The 22,500-nt window shown below is 35.8% G+C and overlaps 1 protein-coding gene and 1 long non-coding RNA gene across 2 annotated transcripts in view; one reads left to right on the forward strand and one right to left on the reverse strand.

Annotated features, from left to right (window-relative positions):
• Window positions 1-22,500, reverse strand: part of LOC136849309 (uncharacterized) — a 153,695-nt gene that overhangs the window by 108,101 nt on the left and 23,094 nt on the right. The gene's annotated exons all lie outside the window — the stretch shown is intronic.
• Window positions 1-22,500, forward strand: part of kermit (PDZ domain-containing protein GIPC-like protein kermit) — a 105,751-nt gene that overhangs the window by 67,093 nt on the left and 16,158 nt on the right. The window contains exons 2-3 of the mRNA XM_067122653.1: window positions 8,803-8,899; window positions 11,969-12,102. Coding sequence (XP_066978754.1) covers window positions 8,803-8,899; window positions 11,969-12,102 — 231 coding nt within the window. The remainder of the gene's footprint in view (window positions 1-8,802; window positions 8,900-11,968; window positions 12,103-22,500) is intronic.

The following is a 22,500-nucleotide window of genomic DNA, read 5'->3' on the forward strand; positions in this document are numbered from 1 at the left end:
TATATATAAATATGTATATATATACTGTATATATATGTATGTATATGTATGTATATTGTGTACAAAACCCAAGTAATAAAACTGAAGCAAACATGAGGTTCGGAATCAATGTCGTATCGAGGCCGTAGGTCAAGGCATCGAAACAGCAAGGTTATTATTCACCAAGCACAAGTGCGTGAGATTCCTTCGCTCATGCGCTTGCGCAAGAGCGCTGCTGCTTTCATTGCACGTGACCCGAAAGGTTGCAACTCTCGTTTCCCCTTCGGCCTTTAACCCGTGATGTGAATGGGATGAATGGAAATGCCACGAGCGAGAACCCAACCGCCATTCATCTGAAGATTCGAATCTTCGAACGCTTTCAGTCTTAAAGAATGTCAACAACTGGGGGAGGGAAGAATAATTCTCTTTCTGTACCCAGAGCAAAACTTTACCGAGCGTTTGGTTATTGGAATGTAAAATTTAGGCCAAAGGCCATGCGCTGCGACCTATGAGGGTCGATTAGGGCTGAAAATAATGTTGAAACCACTGTTAGGAGAGAGTGGAAAGTACGATGGAAGACAGGGAATATGAACGAAGATATGGTACAGTAAAAAAAAAAATTAAAGGGGTTGCAGCTGGGGGGGGTGTTCTTTGCAGGGACGCTGCAAAGAACCTTTAGTAATGGGTTCTTTGCAGGGACGCTGCCAAGAACCTTTAGTAATGCCTACAGACGACACTAACCCCCTACGGTGTTCAGCAGTGAAGGGAAAATCATTTCACAAACGGAACAGAAGGTTTTTCCTCGACAGTCAGACTAATTAACGTTGCTCATTAAAAGGGAATTTATTCATTCCTAATAGGGGAAACTAAATTGACCTTACGTCTGTTCCGAACTACTGTAAAAGAAGCCGTGCATATAATTACTAAGCTCATTTAGCCTTCCTCTTATTTTCATTTTGTGTAGATAGATAGAATATACAATTCAGGCCGAAGGCCATACGCTGGGACATATGAGGTCATTCAGCGCTGATTGGAAATTGAGAGTAAGAGGTTTGAAAGGTGTAACAGGAGGAAAATCTCGCAGTTGTCCTATGAAACACTGTCAGAAGAGGGTGGAAAGTAAGATGGAAGCAAGAATACGAATGGAGGCAAAGTAAACGGAATGAAAGGGGCTGCAGCTGGGGGCCGAAGGGACGCTGCAACGAACCTTAAGTAATGCCTACAGTGAACTAAGTGAGGTGCACCGACGCCACAACCCCACTACGGGGATTTTTTCTTTTCTGTATTACGGAATACACGTTTTTCTTACACTTGGACTGGGCCAATTAACGTAGTTTCAAGAATAAGCATAAAAACAACAAAAGTCAATTAACGTAGTTTCAAGAATAAGCATAAAAAAAACAGAAGTCAATTAACGTAGTTTCAAGAATAAGCATAAAACAACAAAGTCAATTAACGTAGTTTCAAGAACAAGCATAAAACAACAAAAGTCAATTAACGTAGTTTCAAGAATAAGCATAAAACAACAAAAGTCAATTAACGTATAAAGAATAAGCATAAAAACAACAAAAGTCAATTAACGTAGTTTCAAGAATAAACAAAAACAACAAAAGTCAATTAACGTAGTTTCAAGAATAAACATAAAAACAACAAAAGTCAATTAACGTAGTTTCAAGAATAAACATAAAAACAACAAAAGTCAATTAACGTAGTTTCAAGAATAAACATAAAAACAACAAAAGTCAATTAACGTAGTTTCAAGAATAAGCATAAAAACAACAAAAGTCAATTAACGTAGTTTCAAGAATAAACATAAAAACAACAAAAGTCAATTAACGTAGTTTCAAGAATAAGCATAAAAACAACAAAAATCAATTAACGTAGTTTCAAGAATAAGCATAAAAACAACAAAAGTCAATTAACGTAGTTTCAAGAATAAACATAAAAACAACAAAAGTCAATTAACGTAGTTTCAAGAATAAGCATAAAAAACAAAGTCAATTAACGTAGTTTCAAGAATAAGCATAAAAACAACAAAAATCAATTAACGTAGTTTCAAGAATTAAAAACAACAAAAATCAATTAACGTAGTTTCAAGAATAAGCATAAAAAAACAAAAGTCAAAACGTAGTTTCAAATAAGCATAAAAACAACAAAAATCAATTAACGTAGTTTCAAGAATAAGCATAAAAACAACAAAAATCAATTAACGTAGTTTCAAGAATAAGCATAAAAACAACAAAAATCAATTAACGTAGTTTCAAGAATAAGCATAAAAACAACAAAAATCAATTAACGTAGTTTCAAGAATAAGCATAAAAACAACAAAAATCAATTAACGTAGTTTCAAGAATAAGCATAAAAAAAACAAAAGTCAATTAACGTAGTTTCAAGAATAAGCATAAAAACAACAAAAGTCAATTAACGTAGTTTCAAGAATAAGCATAAAAAAAACAAAGTCAATTAACGTAGTTTCAAGAATAAGCATAAAAACAAAAATCAATTAACGTAGTTTCAAGAATAAGCATAAAAACAACAAAAATCAATTAACGTAGTTTCAAGAATAAGCATAAAAAAACAGAAGTCAATTAACGTAGTTTCAAGAATAAGCATAAAAAAACAGAAGTCAATTAACGTAGTTTCAAGAATAAGCATAAAAAAAACAGAAAGCAAAAGACAGACAGAACATATAAAGGATTAACTACAAGGCGACTATATCATTCAAAGGCGATATTAAAGCAAAGATTAGATTCATTATGAAATGTATGAAATCGATTACAGCCTCCCAAGATATTGTTCAAGCGGTGAGTTAGCAAATTTCATTCCATTTTCGGATCACCAGTAACTAACAAAGCCATCGCACCGCTTTTATCAGAATCGTCTCGAGCACTTCTCGTATCTGATAAAACGCCATTTTTATTGATTCAATAAGTGCGCACAACAGCACGGAAAACCCACAAACCCACACTATTTGCCACGTGATCCTTTTCATCTTTTATTCTTTAATAATGTGTACATATATACGAGTAATTATGTGTGTATATATATATATATATATATATATATATATATATATATATATATATATATATATATATATATATATATATATATATATATATATATATATAATCTATATATAATTATTTATATTTTATTCTTTAATAATGTGTACATATATATATATATATATATATATATATATATATATATATATATATATATATATATATATATATATATACAGTATAATAACAACACTTATTTTGAATGGAAACCTTACAAGTCTTATTCTGACCAAGAATCTTGCGACAAAAGTCTTATTTGAGTGGGAACCTTGCAAGTCTTATTCTGACTGAGAATCTTGCGACAAGTCTTATTTTTAGTGGGAACCTTGCAACAAGTCTTAAGTCCCATTATCTTCTACATCGTTGCAGTACTGTGGTAGACGGGAAATACCTTAAAATGTCTCACAGCACAGGAAACAGACAAACATTATATTATGTTGTCGGAAGCTCATAAATATTTACAATGAAACCCCTTTCATTCCTTTCACTGCGCCTCCATTCATATTCTTTCTTCCCTCTTACTGTCCACCCTCTTTTAACAATGTTTCATAGGGTAACTGCGAGGATTTCCTCCTGTTACACCTTTTAAACCGCTTACTCTCAATTTCCTTTCAGCGCTGAATGACCTCATAGGTCCTCGAACAGGGATATTAGGGTAAACAAATTGCAATTTTTTATTTCCAGAATACTTAATTCTTTCATACTAGCATTGAACTGAACTGAATTGAATATAGTATTTATGCCAAAGGCCAAGCACTGGGACCTATGAGGTCATTCAGCACTGAAAGGAAATTGAGAGTAAGAGGTTTAAAAGGTGTAACAGGAGGAAATCCTCGCAGTTACCCTATGAAACATTGTTAAAAGAGGGTGGACAGTAAGAGGGAAGAAAGAATATGAATGGAGGCGCAGTAAAAGGAATGAAAGTGGTTTCATTGTAAATATTTATGAGCTTCCGACAACATAATATAATGTTTGACAGTAAAAGGCTTGAAAGGTGTAACAGGAGGAAAACCTCAAAGCAGTTGCACTATGAATCAAATGTTAGGAGAGGGTGGAAAGTAAGATGGAAGAAAGAGAATGTGAAAGGAGGTACAGTAAAAGGAGCGAAAGGGGTTGCAGCTAGGGGCCGAAGTCATGTCGCAAAGAACCTCAAGTAATGCCTACAGTGCACCACATGAAGTGGACTGGAGGCACTACCCCCAACGGGGCATTGCTCCTTGTCTGTTCTGCACGATGTATTGTTTTGGATATCAGAGTTCAGTTAAAACTGTTTTGCCTTTTTACTCAAAGCTAAATAAAACCTTTGGTATGTGTTGCATTGGGCGAGTGTCTGCAAAACAGACCCTTATCCGGATGTACAGTACATGTGTATGAATTTCATACATTTATGGATTTGTGTGAGTAATTACAAATGTATGATGAATTGTTAGCTTAACGGATTTAGCATCCAGACGAAGTTTTATGCGGATGTCCTTCGAAAGTTAAGCTTAGTATAACTTTATCATTTTTGGAAACACCAAAAAATTTTGAAGATTCGTTTCAGGTATCTTTGATACAGAAATTGTACTTATCACACAAATGTATCTGAGTATTGTTCTTGAAATGTATAGTTACGAGAATTCTCAAGTATAAATCAGTATTATCGCTATTCGGCACTTAACTATAAAAAACGAAATTCTAAAAATATTATTAGAATAATCATAACGAATTCACGTTTCACGTCGGTATGGTTCATATGGTGCACATTACACTATACTTGATAATCATGAATATTTGACAATCCTCCCTTTACCTTTGACTCCAAGAGTTCTTTTTTGACAGCCAGTACTTAATAATACGGCATTTAAACCCACCACAATTTCTATAAACTGTCAGTGAGGCTTTCTGTCTCTCCAGATATAATGGTATATCAGTGACACATGCTACAGAAATGAAGTTCTACCATTATAGAATACTGTTTTATCTTAATGACTATTACCTCCCGATAGTTTTATCTTTCAGATATGCTTGAAGGCCCTAGTGCTCATGGCGAATGACCAAGGCCAGAAAATTGCTTGGCTGAGCATAATCAAGGTCCACTTATTATTTAGGTGCCACGTTGTCGTGTACTGTCATGCACCGGGAATTATTCATTCCTTTTATTTGAATTGTGGAACGATATTCCTATAAGAAACTGTCTGCAGTCTTGTTCTGACTGGGAACATTGCAATAACGGTCTTATTCTGACTGGGAACCCTGCAACAAGCCTTATTTTCACTGGGAACCTTGCAACAACACTTATATTGAATGGACACCTTACAAGTCTTATTTAGGCTGAGAACCTTGCAACATCAGTCTTATTCTGACTGAGAACCTTGCAACAACAGTCTTATTCTGACTGGGAACCTTGCAACAAAAATCTTATTCTGACTGGGAACCTTGCAACAAAAATCTTATTTTGACTGGGAACCTTGCAGCAAGTCTTATTTTGACTGGGAACCTTGCCACAACACTATTTTGAATGGAAACCAAACAAGTCTTATTTTGATTGAGAACTCTGACTGAGAACCTTGCAATAAGTCTTATTTCGACTGGGTACCTTGCAGTAACATGGTTAAATTTATTTGTTGCAGAACATGGTTAAATTTTCCCTTCATTAACCCGTCCACGAAAGCAAAAAGAAATGGTGGGGATTTTTTCCCCCAGTTATGTAGGTATTTATGTTGTGAGCAGTTTCTCCACTGCCTGAGGAAATTTTCCTTGTCTTTCTTAGTATGATATTCCCACTTACTAAAGTTTTCCTTGCAAAATTGTACCTGGAGAAAGCTGAATTAGAACCTCCCCTCATCATCAACCGTAAAACAAGAATTTTGATTCAATGTTTTGTACTATTATTATCTGCATATTTGGTACGTACCGAAGTTCATTATCCTTGGCTAGTGGAATGTTTTAGTCAAATATTTTCTATATTCTTTGTCATTTCTTATTTTTTCAAACTTACCAGTCCAATAAAATAATAGGAAACGAATGTTGACATTACGTCTTTTCACTGAGATTTTGCACCATCTTTTTCAAGACATTTTTGTGGGTTAATGGGACGGATTATGTCCTCACAGTATCTCAATACTGAAGAAGCTGTTATTTGTTATTTTTTGTGGGTTAATGGGATATTATGTCCTTACAGTATCTCAATACTGAAGAAGCTGTTATTTGTTATAAGACAGAACAGAATTTGGTAATCATTACCTTATGAACCGATATCCACAAACTGAGAGAACAAAATAGGTAAGCCCATCTGTCACGATAGGAAGCGGTATGAAATTATTAAATACCTCATCTTGAGAGAGAGAGAGAGAGAGAGAGAGAGAGAGAGAGAGAGAGAGAGAGAGAGAGAGAGAGAGAGAGAGAGAGAGTTTATTGTACCATCTAAAATGCTAAATAACTCTTTAAATAATTTTTGTCATAAGAAATTTTTAGAGAGAGAGAGAGAGAGAGAGAGAGAGAGAGAGAGAGAGAGACTCTTCCTTGGGCCAAGAAGTCTGACGTCACATAATGCCTCAAGGCACCAGAAACAGCAGCAATCACTGTCAAGTCCAACAAACATTACTCTAAGTAATGTGGGAAGCCCCCGTAAGGGGGTAGTGCCGTCAGTGCACCTCATGCGGTGCAATGTAGGCATTGCTTAAGGTTCTTTGCAGCGTGCCTTCGGCCCCTAGCTGCAACCCCTTTCGTTCCTCTTACTGTACCTCCTTTCATATTCTCTTTCTTCCATCTTACTTTCCACCCTCTCCTAACAATTGATTCATAATGTAACTGCCAAAGGTTTTCCTCCTGTTCCACCTTTCAAAACTTCTACTGTCAATTTCCGTTTCAGCGCTGAATGACCTCATAGGTCCCAGTGCTTGGCCTTTGGCCTAAATTCTACATTCAATTCAATATTGGGAAGCATATTTCTGAAGGGAACTGCAATCAGCTTGAGAATACTAACAACGCAATGCATTCCCGTACTCTAATAGTGGGAAACGAAGTCTCCAGAATGGTAAATCCATCAAGGTCATCTGAGAGAGAGAGAGAGAGAGAGAGAGAGAGAGAGAGAGAGAGAGAGAGAGAGAGAGACTGCTGCTTTCAAGTGACAGTGTAACGTGGGAGATTTGCTATCTCAGTAACGGCAAAGCTGTCATATGCTGTTCTTTTAACGGATTTCTCATTATCAGCTCGTGTTCGCTAGAATATAACCAAGTGCGTAATAATACGAGAATATGCCGAACAAAGATTTCCTTTTTTCTTTTTGGCTGACAGTCTAATCCTTCGAAAGAAATGCGTTTCTTTTGTCACATATATTTGTGACTTTTTTATACTCACAAATACAATAAGCCACATATTTCCACTTCAAATTCTCTATGCATTTGGAGTAATTTGCATCCGGCCTTGCTGTGGTTCCACGAGCACCTTCCAGAAGGAGTAAAATATGTACGGCGAAATTTATAAATAAATAAATACATAAAAAATATAAACTAGTCTACGGACAATACACGCCACGTTTTAGGACGATACGTGACCTTCACGCGACTGCTGCATGCCACCAACACACACACACTTTTATTACAGTCATTTTTGATGATATGACTGCATTACAGCACTTTCGATTCTTGATATTTAAAAAAAATCAAAGTTATAGTACTTGGGATTCCTGATATTTTCACCAGAAAGAAAACATTTTAAATCTCATATTCTTGATATTAAAAAAGTTATAGTATTTGCGATTCCTGATATTTTTACCAGAAAATTTTTTGTTCAATCTCATATTCTCGATATTAAAAACAAAGTTAAATTTTAAAAAATTTTTGTTCAATCTCATATTCTCGATATTAAAAAAACAAAGTTACAGTACTTGCGATTCCTGATATTTTTACCAGAAAGAAAAAAAATTTCAATCTCATGTTCTTGATAAAAAAAAAGTTACAGTACTTGCAATTCCTGATATTTTTACCAGAAAAAAATAACATTTTCAATCTCATATTCTTAATATTAAAATGAAAAAAGTTATGGTACTTGCGACTCCTGATATTTACACAAACATTTTTTTTCAGTGTCGTATTCTTGATATTTAAATAAAAAATTCAATTTCAACCGAAGGGAATTCACCTGTTGTGGTACTGGATTGTACCTGACGCTCCATACATTTCAAGTTATTTCGGGATGGGAAACTGGAATAATTACATTAAGTATATAATCATATTTTCGTAGAGCACTTCTGAACAAAGTAATGAACACCTCCTAAAACAACCTTTTACCTTAACTTGACGCCATCTACAAATCACATAATTAAAGGTATCATATATTTACTTTATCTTAGAATTACTCTTTACATATGAATACGTTTGTTTACAAAGGAACAAATTTAAAGCAAAACTGAACTAAACTAAATATATAGAATTCAGGACAAAGGCCAAGCACTGGGACCTATGAGGTCATTCAGCACTGAAACGGAAACTGACAGTAAAAGGGTTGAAAGGTGTAACAGGAGGAAAACCTCAAAGCAGTTGCACAATGAATCAATTGTTAGGAGAGGGTGGAAAGTAAAATGCAGGAGAGAGAATATGAAAGGAGGTACAGTAAAAGGAACGAAAGGGGTTGCAGCCAGGGCCCTGAGGAACGCTGCAAAGAACCTTAAGTAATGCCTACAGTGCACCGCATGAGGTGCACTGATGGCAATAACCCCCTACGGGGCAAAGAAAAATTAACAACGAATAACAAATGATTCCTCTCATTCCAGATTCTGTTCTGCACACTCAATACACACAAGGTCGACATGACGAAACTTTTAGGGGGACAAATCGGCCTAGACGACTTCATATTTGCACACAGAAAAGGTAAGTCATCACCGCATACTCTGAGATGATTAGCTTAGGTAGAGAGAGAGAGAGAGAGAGAGAGAGAGAGAGAGAGAGAATGAGTTTATTGTGCTATCTAAAATTCCAAATAACTTTGGAAATAGTTTTGGTTATAACAGGAAAGATTTTCCAGATAAGAGAAACAGTTTTGGTTAGTAACAGTGATTTTAAAATTCTAAATAACCTTTTAAATAGTTTTGGTCACAAAAGGAAAGATTTTCCACAGAGAGAGAGATAGAGAGATTAGTGTGCTGTTTAAAATTCTCAATAACCTTTTAAAGAGTTTTGGTCAAAAAGGATAGATTTTCCGGAGAGAGAGAGAGAGAGAGAGGCGGGGGGACAACCCCTACACAATGAAAATAAATAAAACTGTACAGTAAATAGGATTTACTGAAAGACTGATGCTGGTTTTATCTCCAATTTTCCTTTATAGTTCTCCATTATTCTCATCAGTTATCATTCTCTATCATTCTCTATTATTCTCATCATACATCAGTTAACTTCCGCTGTATAAATGTAATCCAGTTTGCAGAGTTGGGGGATGTAATCCTACCTTAAACACACAAACGCGGTGGATGGGTGAACGAATACATACATGTGCTCACATTGTTTTGAAGGATTTACGATTATGGGTACCATCGGTATCATTTACAACTCTCTCTCTCTCTCTCTCTCTCTCTGTGTGTGTGTGTGTGTGCAAAATCTTCCGTATTATGAACAAAACTATTTCAGAAGTTTAGATTTTCAGACAGCACGATAATCTCTCTCTCTCTCTCTCTCCGTGTGTGTGTACGTGTACATTTGCTTCTACATATTACAAAATCTTTCTTGTTATACAAAATTTAAAAGGTTATTTAGGATTTTAGGTAGCACAATGAACTTCGTAGAAATAATACAATTACGAAATAATGTCCATGTGATTTTACCCTTTAACAATACCCAGTGATATTCTGTGCGTGTATGGATATAGTGTATATATATATATATATATATATATATATATATATATATATATATATATATATATATATATATATATATATATATATATTGGTACAGGCTGGGGAGTTAAACAGTGGGCCTAGAGACACACTGGCCACGTGTCATAGGCACTGGGACCTTTTCCCCACTGGCTGTCGGCCTAGGAAACAGGAGATCAGCGCCTGCCCTATGAACCTACAGAGGCCCAGGAGGACTTTAACTTTAATTTTAACAGAAGGGTTGCAGATTTATTCATAATGCTCAATTTTTTTCCCCAGCATTAAGCTCTGTTTCTTCTACCAGGGCCTTTTACATGGTTTAAAAAGTCGCTCATGAGCGGCAGTGAGTATGGATATCCATCGCACTTGCCAACAGTGTCAAGACCTCTAAAATTTTTATATACGAACGGTCTTGGACCAAGGCCTCTCTCCGCCCAAGCTATAGGACCAAGATAATGAGTGACTGTTGGGTTATTGGATGAAACGTTAAAAGTCATCCAAGGGGTTAAATCAGTGGTTTTCAACCTCGGGGGCATTAGCAATTTCAAAGGGAGGCGCGAGCCCTAGTGAAAAATTAAACATTCTCTAATTATACTTATTATTCTCTTAATAAGAGTCGCTAAGAAGCAGTGTCAAGTATCTCACTAATTCATTCCCAAAAGAATAAAAATACCTCTTTTTTTATTTTCCTTTAAATCCGGGTGGGAATTTACTCACAGATGCAAGGGGTGGGGCGTGGAGGGAAGTACCAACTCTTAGAGGGGGCGTGGTAATAAAAAAAAGGTTGAGAACCACTGGGTTAAATGATTAAAAACAAAAACTCCTGAAACTTGCATCATTTTCTGACAAGGCTCTAAGATGGTGATATGAGCCGAAACAAAATAAAATTACCTTATAAGCTAATAAATTTTACGACCAAGAAAATAATAGCAATTACAGACCCTGGAAGATCACGTTTTATTCATTAGAGTGCTCACGATTCATCAACCCGATTTTTCTTGGCTGTTAATTGCTATAAGTGAACAGAATTAGTCATGGTGGAAAGCATATAGTAACCATCTCTACAAATGGTCAATTGTCTGTTACTGAAATTATGTATTTTCAAAAGGTCACATAAAAACCAACTCAAGTTTAACTCGCCTCGGCAAAAAAGCTGTCTGAGATGACCTGAAACAATTCTGATTGAAAAGTCAAATATTTACAAGGATTTTTTTGACCAAACAATAAACTTCAAGGGTTCCTGCCATATAACCTAGAGGGAATAAGGCGCCACAACACTGTAAAACCAATAAACTGACTCACATGAATGCTAAATACAAGAGATAACTGATTATGATGAAATGTCATGGTAACAGACTAAGGGAGATGCTAGGTATAATCCCTGAAAAACAGCATTAAAACTGACAAATGGAATGTATGAACAATTAGATACCAAGTGAGCATCGACACACAAAGCCAACTTTGTCCAGATAGGAAAGTTTCTAAGAAGGTTCTGTTCGCAACTGTTCAGGAAATATCCTGCAAGGAAAGTATCTCAGTAGCTTATTCTATTCATTGCAGTCCAGGAAATATCCGCAAGGTAAAGTTATTTTTAACCAATACTTTTCAGTAGCATTTTAATTCTGTAAAAGGAAACTATAGTGCCGGCTTTGTCTGTCCGTCCACACTTTTTTCTGTCCGCCCTCAGATCTTAAAAGCTACTGAGGCTAGAGGGCTGGAAATTGGTATGTTGATCATCCACCCTCCAATCATCGAACATGCCAAATTGCAGCCCTCTAGCCTCAGTATTTTTTATTCTATTTAAAGTTAAAGTTAGCCCGAATCGTGCTTCTGGCAACGATATAGGATAGACCACCACTGGGCCGTGGTTCAAGTTTCATGTTCCGTGGCTCATACAGCATTATACCGAGACCACCGAAAGATAGATCTGTTTTCGGTGACCTTTATTATACGGTGTAGCGACTGTACAGAAAACTCGATTGCCTCATTTTTACCTGTTTATTTTAGCAAATGAAGGGACATTATCAAGACCTTTCCTAAGAGATTTTCCCCCTTGTTCCACCCGCAGGAAGGCCAAAGGAGATAGAAATAACCAAAACAGAAGACGCTCTGGGGCTCACGATCACAGACAACGGTGCCGGATACGCCTTCATTAAAAGAATTAAAGAAGACTCCGTTATAGACAGAATTAAACACATCGAGGTAAGTCGTTTCACGCTTGGATCAAGATTTCCCGTTTTCTTTAGCTGATAACGATTTCCCGTTTTCTGTTTTACTTATCTTTTATGTTTTGGCAAAAATCATATAAATATACAGTGGCTGGCATGGCTCAGAGTTCGGGCACTTATCTCGCATTCGTAAGGTTAGGGCCATTTGGCACAGCTGCAAAAGGGGCATGGGCTTGCACCCTCATCCCCCAACGATTTTATACCATCCTGGGGCGTGATGCCAGAAGGGTACAGTCTTCTGGTTTCCCAGAAAGTCATTATGAGAGACTTTACAATCCCAATATTAACAATATCTGTGTCTACCTATCCCTCTATAAAAATGAATGCCTGTCGTCCAATCTCCTTTTCTGCAAGTCACAACACAAAATTTATTTCCTCTCAATAAATTATCCACATTATTTTTTCACGAACTGTTCAATTTGACCATCTTTTTCTCTGTCATTTCTGAAGAGAATATCCGACTGATTGGAGAAACAAATCCACAGTTACGTATGGGTACAAATATATTGAAAAATAAATCTCTACAGAGAGCTCTCGGGAATCTATTCGATTCCCTTTTTCAATTGAAAAGATTCCCGAAAAATCTCTGTAGAGATTTATTTTCAACTATTATTTACCCGTACATAACTGTGGATTCGTTTCTCCATTTCAAGACTCAGGTGAAAGTAGGAGTAGGCTATTTAACAGAAACAGTGAAAGTAGGATTAGGCTATTTAACAGAAACAGTGAAAGTAGGATTCGGCTTATTAGCTGAAACAATGAAAGTAGGATTAGGCTATTTAACAAAAACAGTGAAAGTAGGATTAGGCTATTAAACAGAAACAGTGAAAGTAGGATTAGGCTTATTAACAGAAACAGTTAAAAGTAGGTTAAGCTTATTAACATAAACAGTGAAAGTAGGATTAGCCTAATTAACAGAAACAGTGAAAGTAGGATTAGGCTATTTAACAGAAATAGTGAAAGTAGGATTAGGCTATTTATAAGAAACATTGAAAGTAGGATTAGGCTACTTAACGAAACAATGAAAGTAGGACTAGGCTATTTAACATAAACAGTGAAAGCAGGAGTAGCCTATTTAACAGAAACAATGAAAGCAGGATTAGGCTATGTAACAGAAACAGTGAAAGTAAGACTAGGCTATTTAACAATCTTTTGGCCCAAGAGAGAGACAATTCGAAAGCATATCCGCATACAGAGTCTATTTGGTAATGTTCCTGTTATGCCCCCTAATCCCCGGGGCCATGATATGACCACAAAAGGGGTCCTAAGTTTTACATAGTGCAGCCAGATGGCTCAAGGGAACATTGTGACCCATGATACTTCCTTTTAACGGCCTCTCTGAGGGTGTCTTGCAATTGGAACTTCAGAAGTTCAAGCGAAGATGCAATGCTACTCTAATACAATTCTCCTTGTATTTTAATAATTTACTTATATTTTTATTTTTTCTTTACTTTGTCAATTTATCTGTTTTTCTAATAACTGATCTCCTCTTTCTGTATTTTCCATTACTTTCTGTTACTTCTTTCGAATGAACACCATATTCAATGGAAGCTTGAGTTTCGAGTCAATGGCCCCTCCTGTACAGGGCTTGTTCCATATGAATTGGGTTCGTCATCTCTGAATAATAATAATTAATTATATGAAGCACTTTCTTCACCGAAACTAAACCATAACATAAAATCATATGTAATTAGTAACAGAAATGAATGAATGATGGTTTAAATAATTTGTAAGGATATTAATGTTTGTTATGATTATTTGAGGGTGCAATGACCTCACATTTTGCATTTTTTTTAAATTTTATGTATTATTTAAACAGACATGTCGCTTCCGTTCCTTGCGAACTGACATAATTTTTGATTGCAAGAACGTCATGACTGTAACATACTTAATTTTCAGAGAGACCTAGGATACGAATTTTGATAGCTGACAGAATCTCACGAATTCAAATAAGGCAACTAGCTCAGTCAGGAACACAAAAACTGTATGGCAGAATCAGACAGATTCTCTTGCACCCTCTGTAAGTTGACTGACAGACGGGCTCAAACTCGTAGATGCCGTCAGTGCACCTCATGCAACCCCTGTCGTTCCTTTTACTGTACCTCCTTTCATATTCTCCTTCTTCCATCTTACTTTCAATCCTCTCGTAACAATTGATTCACAGTGCAACTGCTTTGAGGTTTTCCTCCTGTTACACCTTTCAGACTTTTTACTGTCAGTCTCCGATCCAGCGCTGAGTGACCTCATTGGTCCCAATGTTTGGCCTTTGGCCTGAATTGTACATTCAATTCAATTCAATTCAAACTCGTAGAGAAACAGATGATGGTAGACACGAGAAAGACAGATGCCTTATATTCATCTCCATACAGACACGAACAGCGAACTGGCAGGCACAGACACACAGACAGAGAGACAGACAGACAGACAGACAACATGCGCCGACATGAGATGACTGCGGTCAGACCAAGGAAAGTTTTCGCGGTGGGGATGGAAAATCCTGCCTCACTTTTGCTCTCTCTCTCTCTCTCTCTCTCTCTCTCTCTCTCTCTCTCTCTCTCTCTCTCTCTCGCCTGCTGTCGCATGTAGTCTTCCCCTCCCTCTTTCCTTCTCTCCCCCCTCTCCTCTCTTCCCCACGCCCTCTCTCTGCTACCCCCGCCCCCAGGCACATAGGTCTTTTCTCTTTATTAGAATTTTAAAGGGCTGAGATCACAAGGAGTCTTCTAGTTATACCTTATTTCAAAGGGCCAGAGGTCTTTTGTTCTTGTTACCCAAATGGAAAGTATTAATAGGGAAGCGAAATGGCATCTGTGCACGCGCGCGCACGCACGCACACACACACATATACATATATATATTATATATATATATATATATTATATATAAATATATATATGTGTGTGTGTATATGTCTGCATGTAATTTGAAATAAATTAAAATTAAGTAACAAATATACTTATATATACATGTGTATATATATCTCTCTTACATAGATATAAAAATTTCCTGTTAGATACATGCTGTTGGAAATCAGATGTACTTTGCTGTTAGTTTCTCTATAAAAATGTCTAAATTTACATTTACTCCGTAGTTCCTTTTAACTTGAAAGCCTTTATGGTCGCAGGAAAAATAAAACGTTTCTATTTAAATGCAATTTGTGACAATGCAGGAAAAATAAAACGTTTCTATTTACAGTAAATGTTATTTGCGACAATGCAGACACACGCAAAATTGCATTCTCGAAAAACTGACGATACCTGCATCTTTTGATATAACAATTACAATAGTATTTTTACCGACTTATTAAAGCTGGAAATGTATTCTACAGGACACTGTACTCTACAGTGTACTGGTGGCATTGAATATAAAATTCAGGCCAAAGGCCAAGCGCTGGAACCTAAGAGGTCATTCAGCGCTGAAAGGAAAACCGAGAGTAAAAAGGTTTGAAAGGTTTAACAGAAGGAAAACTTCGTAATTGGGCTACAAAACAATTGTTAGGAGAGGGTGAAAAGAAGGTGAAAGAGAATATGAACAGAGGTACAGTAAAAGAAATGAAAGGTTGCTGCAGCTAGGGGCCGAGGGGACGGTGCGAAGAACCTCTAGTAATGCCTACAGTGCACCGCGTGAGGTGTACAAGGGGGTGGCTATACAGAACACCTCTTCTCAGGTTTATTTTCCCTTTCGCTATTCTTAAAAAAAACGGTTTCACTGCGGATTCGAACGCCGAATACACGAACGGCGTTTCTGTTATTTGTTTTACCTTTGCCCTCTCTCAAATTCCCTCTTTATCTTCATCCTTCTTCGTCTCTTTTCATTCAGGTCTGGGCTACATAAGATGAGGACTTCAGTAGTCCATCCCTCTAAACTTAAAAGACAGTAATAATAATAATAATAATAATAATAATAATAATAATAATAATAATAATAATAATAATAATAATATTGAAAAGGGGAATCGAACAGATTCCCGAATGCTAATAATAATAATAATAATAATAATAATAATAATAATAATAATAATAATAATACAACCGATCTTTCATAAACATACAGGCACCTTACATATAACTGCAAATTCAGTAGTCCATCCCTCTGAACTTGAAATAATAATAATAATAATAATAATAATAATAATAATAATAATAATAATAATAATAATAATAATAATACTGAAAAGGGGAACCGAACAGATTCCCGAAAGCTAATAATAATAATAATAGTAGTAGTATTATATAATAATAATAATAATAATAATAATAATAATAATAATAATAATAAAATAATAAAACCGATCTGTCATATACATAGAGCCACCTTACAAGTAACTGCAAATTCCCCGAAAAAAAAGGTAAAGGCTACGAGATGATTCAGCAGCTTCAGGAAATCCTCTCAACAGACAGAATGGGGCATAATGTCAACAGTACCATATGGTTCCCTAGGTGAGGTAAGGGTTATTTACCTTTGCGAGCCAAAGGTAAATGGCAGGAGAGATAGGATGAAGCTGTATGATGGAAAAAATCCAAAATTAATATAATACACACGCACACACACACACACACACACACACACACACACACACACACACACACACATATATATATATATATATATATATATATATATATATATATATATATATATATATATATATATATAAATATATCAAATTTAGGCCAAAGTCCAAGCGCTGGGGCCTTTAAGGTCATTCAGCGCTGAAATGGAAACTGAAAGTAAATGAGGTTTGAAAGGTGTAACAGGAGGAAAACCTCGCAGTGGGAGAAAGAGAATATGAACGGAGGTGCTGTAAAAGGATGAAAGTGGTTGCAGCTAGGGGCCGAAGCGACGCTGCAAAGACCAACCTTAAGTAATGCCTACAGTGTATTGCGAAAGGTGCACTGATGGCACTACCCCGTAAAAGGGAAAAGCGGAACATGAGATACCAGGTAAGCTTACCAAGTATTTATAGCTTGCAATGCAAGGCTGAAAATAATAGCATGCAGCTTCCACGATGTCATTCGAATCTTGACACGGATTAATCATTTTCGGTCTTAAATATATTAGAACGAAATTTGTATTTTTCCTAACATACGAACCTACGCTTTCATATATGGAGTCTCCGTGCGCGTACCGCTCGGCGGCTGATGTTGGAGAGGTGGAGGAAGGAGGTAGATGTTGGAGATGTAGGGGAGCGGGTAGGTGTTGGAGAGGTGGGGGAGAGAGTAATGTTAGAGAGGTAGGGGAAGGGGGATGAGTTCTAATCTAACCTCCTTGGTTCTAATGAAGGAAGGAAGAAAGGAAGGAATACTAATGACCTTGTTTTAGGTCTTTCTGGACTGAGAGTCAGGCAGCCAAGGGTATGAGCCAAAGACTATGAGCTCATCTCGGGTACTGACCTCCTTCCTGCAAAGCTCATTAAGACAGCAGTGACTTCTTTCGAGATTTACTGCGAACACGCACGGGCTGGAAAGCTTGATACAGTAACCAGATACTCTATGTTTCTGAATTATCATAAAAAAATGTACCTCCATAAGAAAAACCAATTATATTACAATATCTATCAGAAAAAGGTCAGATGTTCCATTCTGTCTGTCAGTGAATACCATAGGCTTTTAATGTTCCTTTCTATAGGCTTTTAATGTTCCTTTCTTTCTCGTTTCTATATCACTTATAGCTGATCCAAATTCTTTTCTAAAATGTCCCTAATAATAATAATAATAATAACAACTATTATTATTATTACCTGTGTGAGTTAGCTGGCTGGCGACCTGCTTAATAGGTGTGGACGTCTGCAATGCGTTGCTATGATATAATAAAGCTAATGACAGTTATTTTCACCATCGTCAACACAAAATTATTTAAGATTGCACGGCCCAGGCTTAAATTACTGATGATTGTTGAACATTTATTCAACATCAGTCAAAAACATTACGAATTGTACCACGAAAGATCTTATTCTGTTACAGAAGAGATCATACGCCTCACAATTAAAGTTACATAAAGAAGTTTTCCTAGCCAATTAAACTGTAAATTATATATATAAATATATATATATATATATATATATATATATATATATATATATATATATATATATATTTATATATATATATATATAAGTATATAAATGGAGGAACATGTGCAAGTTGTTTGTACTAATGGTCTGTGCCATGAGACTTAATATTAAAACAAAGCAACATTTACATTCAGCGCGTACAGAACTTCTGCAATAATAATCTGGAAACAGTTACGGCGGTTGGGTACACGATAGAAAGGGGGGGAGAGGGGATCTCAAGATAATTAGAACAGCCACCGCATAATCTGCGGTTAAGGGCCCAATCTATGTCACGCCTGAATTCTATCCGCCCAAGAGAGAGAGAGAGAGAGAGAGAGAGAGAGAGAGAGAGAGAGAGAGAGAGATTGACATACAGTTCCCTTATCCAATGCATTTTGCACAGAGCCCTGAAACATTATTTTATCATGCAGCTGCTCTCTCCCTAGCTAAGAGAGAGAGAGAGAGAGAGAGAGAGAGAGTTCTCTTACCACTGCATTTTGGATAGAGCCCTGAAACATTTTATCATGCAGCTGCTCACTCCCTAGCAGAGAGAGAGAGAGAGAGAGAGAGAGAGAGAGAGAGAGAGAGAGAGAGAGAGAGAGAGAGAGAGAGAGAGAGAGAGAGAGTTCCCTTATCCACTGCATTTTGCACACTATTTTATCACGCAGCTGCTCTCTCCCTAGCTAAGGGAGAGAGAGAGAGAGAGAGAGAGAGAGAGAGAGAGAGAGAGAGAGAGAGAGAGAGGATTTGGACTAAGGGTCCTAAACCGAAGTTCTTTCGTTTCTTAAAAGAGATGGTAAGGCGAAATTTGCATCAGAATGAATGTAACCGTACAGGTATAAAAGGGATTTTTGTGTGTTTTTCTGTATCATACAATACAAAAGCAATTTAACCGTATCATTAAACGACTCCACACAGATTGGAACCTAATTACGACAAAATCCAATAACTTGAAGAACCAACAACCCATAATAGTTATAAACAAAAACAATTTATTAAATAAACAAAATAAAACAATAAACAACGAGATGGCAATCTTTCCAAGAGGGTCTATAGAACATTCCAGAAGGAGAAGATGGACTGAGGTTAGCACTTCGTCAATACACAAACACACACACACAAACAAACACACACGCACACACACGTACACACAGCTTTCTCTCGCTCCTAACAAAACAGCTGACGAGAACAATCATGACGGCAATAATGATAATGACAGCACTGATCTTTTTTTATTAATTTTTTTTTCTTGCCTGTCTTTGCTTGAGTTTGTCTTCTTCGTTTTCCCTCTCGACTCTTATTACTCCCTCTTCCCATTTTCTTTACGTGTTCTTGCTTCAATTTTTTTTCTTCCCTCTGGTATTCATTTTTCCCCTTCTAACCACGCACTTTTTCTGTCCGCCCTCAGATCTTAAAAACTACTGAGGCTAGAGGGCTGCAAATTGGTACGTTGATCATCCACCCTCCAGTCATCAAGCATACCAAATTGCAGCCCTCTAGCCTCAGTAGTTTTAATTTTATTTAGGGTTAAAGTTAGCCATAATCGTGCGTCTGGCAACGATATAGGATAGGCCACCACGGCCGGCTTTGAGTTTCATGGGCCGCGGCTCATACGGCATTATACCGAGGCCACCTAAAGATAGATCTATTTTCGATGTACAGAAAACACGATTGTGCCGAGGAAACTTCGGCGCATTTTTTTACTTGTTTTATTTAAGGTTAAAGTTAGCCATGATTGTGCGTCTAGCAACGATATAGGACAGGCCGATACCGAGCCGTGGTTAAAGTTTCATGGACCGCGGCTCCTCATCGGCGCATTTTTTACTTGTTTACTCACGCCCCCTTCCGAACCAATAAATGCAACCATTCTGATCCTCAGCACTTCATCAAATAAAGTGATTTTCCAGTCTACCGACTCATCGGCAAAACTCGATAAGGAGAGGTCTGGGGTCAACGACCTCGTTTTCACACCCGTATCATGAGGGCCCCTATCTATCTATCTATTTATCTCTCTGTATATCTGATTATCTATCTACTCCAATAGGAAGCGTCAATCGCCTTATCAGCCATTACAGTTAAACCAAATGTTGTTCTATCTCAGGAACCTTACTCTTTGACAGCATATATGTGTATGTATATAATGTATACCTATACTACATACACATACATTATATATCTATAAATATATAGCACATATTACATACAAATATATATAATATATACATAAATATATATATATATATATATATATATATATATATATATATATATATATATATATATATATATATATATATATATATATATATATATATATATATATATATATATATATATATATTTATAGGTATGTATATATTATTATACTACATACACATCTGTAATTAATGTTTGCTTTACAATTATTTATTCAGTTAAATTATTTGTTTACAATTTTCTAAAAAAAAATCCATACCATTCATTCAGATCTACATAATTTCACGTCAATGGTCCCTGTGCGTTTGTTCCATATGAATAGGGTTCACCTTGTGGATAATAATAATAATAATAATAATAATAATAATAATAATAATAATAATAATATATATTATAATATATATATATATATATATATATATATATATATATATATATAAACTGTACACTGATAAGTAACTAAATAAATAAATAACTTCTCTGAGGGCGTCATCATCGTCACGGCCGCAGTAGTAGACCAACCGGTGACAATATTCCTCCCTTCATTTGCTTTGTGTGTCGCTCTTTGTACGAACTGTTGCTTTTGTGAGGCAACAAAAACAACACCACCACATGGAGGCAACAAAAACAACAATAACAATGCGCCACTACCTGTATGACTTTCTCTGATCTCTGTTTTTTCTTCGTCAGCAGATATTTTGATCATGTAAAGTGTACGGATGCTGGGTGGGCGGATAAAAAAATCATCACTTTCATGCTTGTATCTATTAGCCATTCATTCACGATGTTATGCATATACACACAGATTATATATATATATATATATATATATATATATATATATATATATATATATATATATATATATACATATATATATATATATAAATTATATAGACGTATATGTGTATATATGTGTATATATATATATATATATATATATATATATATATATATATATATATATATACACATACATATACTATATAAATTATATAGACGTATATATATATGTATATATATATATAATGTGTGTATATTTATATTTATTTATATAACATATATATGTATATATATATATATAATGTGTAATGTGTGTTTTATATTTATTTAAGAACGGTATTTACACTGACAGAGGCATAAATATATACAGTATACTTTTATGTCTGTATAAACAGCAAATATATATATATATATTATATATTTATATATATATATATATATATATATATATATATATATATATATATATATATATATATATATATATATATATATATATATATATGTGTGTGTGTGTGTGTGTGTGTCAGCAAAAAACCTTTGTATAACCTACGACATGCAAAATTAACCTCCATATATAACCTTGATCATTCTCTACTGACATTTCTGAATATATATTTCATGCAGCATCGAAAACATTAATCTAGCCTATATTCGAAGACCACAGACACACAAAAACGAAAGTATTACACGATTAAGTAGTCCACGGAAATACCACCATGCGAACGGAAGTGACGTCAGCTCGCCGTTCGTCAAAAGAACGGAAAAAAATAATAATAATAACGGCTTGGTTAGAGAGCAAAGATACACATCGGAAGCCAAGTTTGTAAAACTCTGAATCAGGATAGGAATATAAGATTTAAGCCAAAGGCCAAGCGTTGGGACCTACGAGGTCATTCAGTACTGAAAGGAAAACTGAGAGTAAAGGAGGTTTGAAAGGTGTAACAGGAGGAAAACTCGCAGCTGCACTACGAAAAAACTGTTAGGATAGAGTGGAAAGTAAGGTGGAAGAAAGAGAATATGAACGGAGGTACAGCAAAAGGAATGAAAGAGGTTGCAGCTAAGGGCCGAAGGGACGCTGTGAGGTGCACTGGTTGCACTACCCCCCTATGGGGAAATTTGAACTAAGACACATGACGAAATTCGATGTCTGTAAAGATTTGTGTATTAAAATGAGAAAGGATTAGTCAGTGGAGTTTGTAAACTTTCTCTTTTTAAGTAAAAAATTGTTAACAAGGCAAATTAGGAATATTAAATATTATCTTCCTATGAAGGCAAATATTGATATTTAGTTTGAAAACATTCCCTGGCTCAAAACGAAATTCCCCGTGGAATTAACTGACC

The sequence above is a fragment of the Macrobrachium rosenbergii genome, chromosome 20 (genome assembly GCF_040412425.1).
Source record: "Macrobrachium rosenbergii isolate ZJJX-2024 chromosome 20, ASM4041242v1, whole genome shotgun sequence".
Classification (NCBI taxonomy): Eukaryota; Metazoa; Arthropoda; class Malacostraca; order Decapoda; family Palaemonidae; genus Macrobrachium; species Macrobrachium rosenbergii.